The sequence below is a fragment of the Buceros rhinoceros genome, unplaced genomic scaffold (genome assembly GCF_000710305.1).
Source record: "Buceros rhinoceros silvestris isolate BGI_N320 unplaced genomic scaffold, ASM71030v1 scaffold18030, whole genome shotgun sequence".
NCBI classification, from domain to species: Eukaryota; Metazoa; Chordata; class Aves; order Bucerotiformes; family Bucerotidae; genus Buceros; species Buceros rhinoceros.
The window spans coordinates 131,886-132,390 of NW_010389934.1; the positions used below are offsets into that span (position 1 = coordinate 131,886).

The 505-nt window shown below is 54.5% G+C and overlaps 1 protein-coding gene across 1 annotated transcript in view; it reads left to right on the forward strand.

Annotated features, from left to right (window-relative positions):
• CD34 (CD34 molecule) overlaps positions 1-505 on the forward strand; it is a 12,630-nt gene that overhangs the window by 10,154 nt on the left and 1,971 nt on the right. The window contains exon 8 of the mRNA XM_010135609.1: positions 352-501. Coding sequence (XP_010133911.1) covers positions 352-501 — 150 coding nt within the window. The remainder of the gene's footprint in view (positions 1-351; positions 502-505) is intronic.

Sequence of the window (505 nt, forward strand, 5' to 3'; positions counted from 1 at the left end):
TCTCCAGGTGCGTCGGGAGAGGCGCCAGCCAGCAGAGCTGCAGCAGTGGCGCGCAGGGAGACTCCAGCCGTGCAGATGCAGGTCTGAGTCTCAGGACCTGAGCATTCTGGTCCAAGGGAGAAAGTTTCCCTGTGCCAGAGAAGACTCTAGGATGGAGATGAGACCACAAGGACGTGAGAGCTCACAGGTCAAGTGCACAGCTCAGGAGCTTGGGTAGCAAAGCCCAGCTTTGTTTATGTGAGGTTTAACACGGAGGAGAAGGGCAGTGTTGTTTTGAGGCCAGTGCCTGTTCAGCAGATGCACATGTTTCCTGTTTGTCAGAGTCTCGGCTCTCTTTGGTGTTTTTTCCAGTTTGGAATAAAAGCACTTAAACGGGGGAGCGTGAGGAACCACCAGGATTTTTCTCAGAAGACCTTGATCACCTTGGTCACATGTGGACTCTTGCTGGCGTTTCTGGGCTTGGCTGGATATTACCTGATGAAGCGGCGGAGCTGGAGCCCCGCGG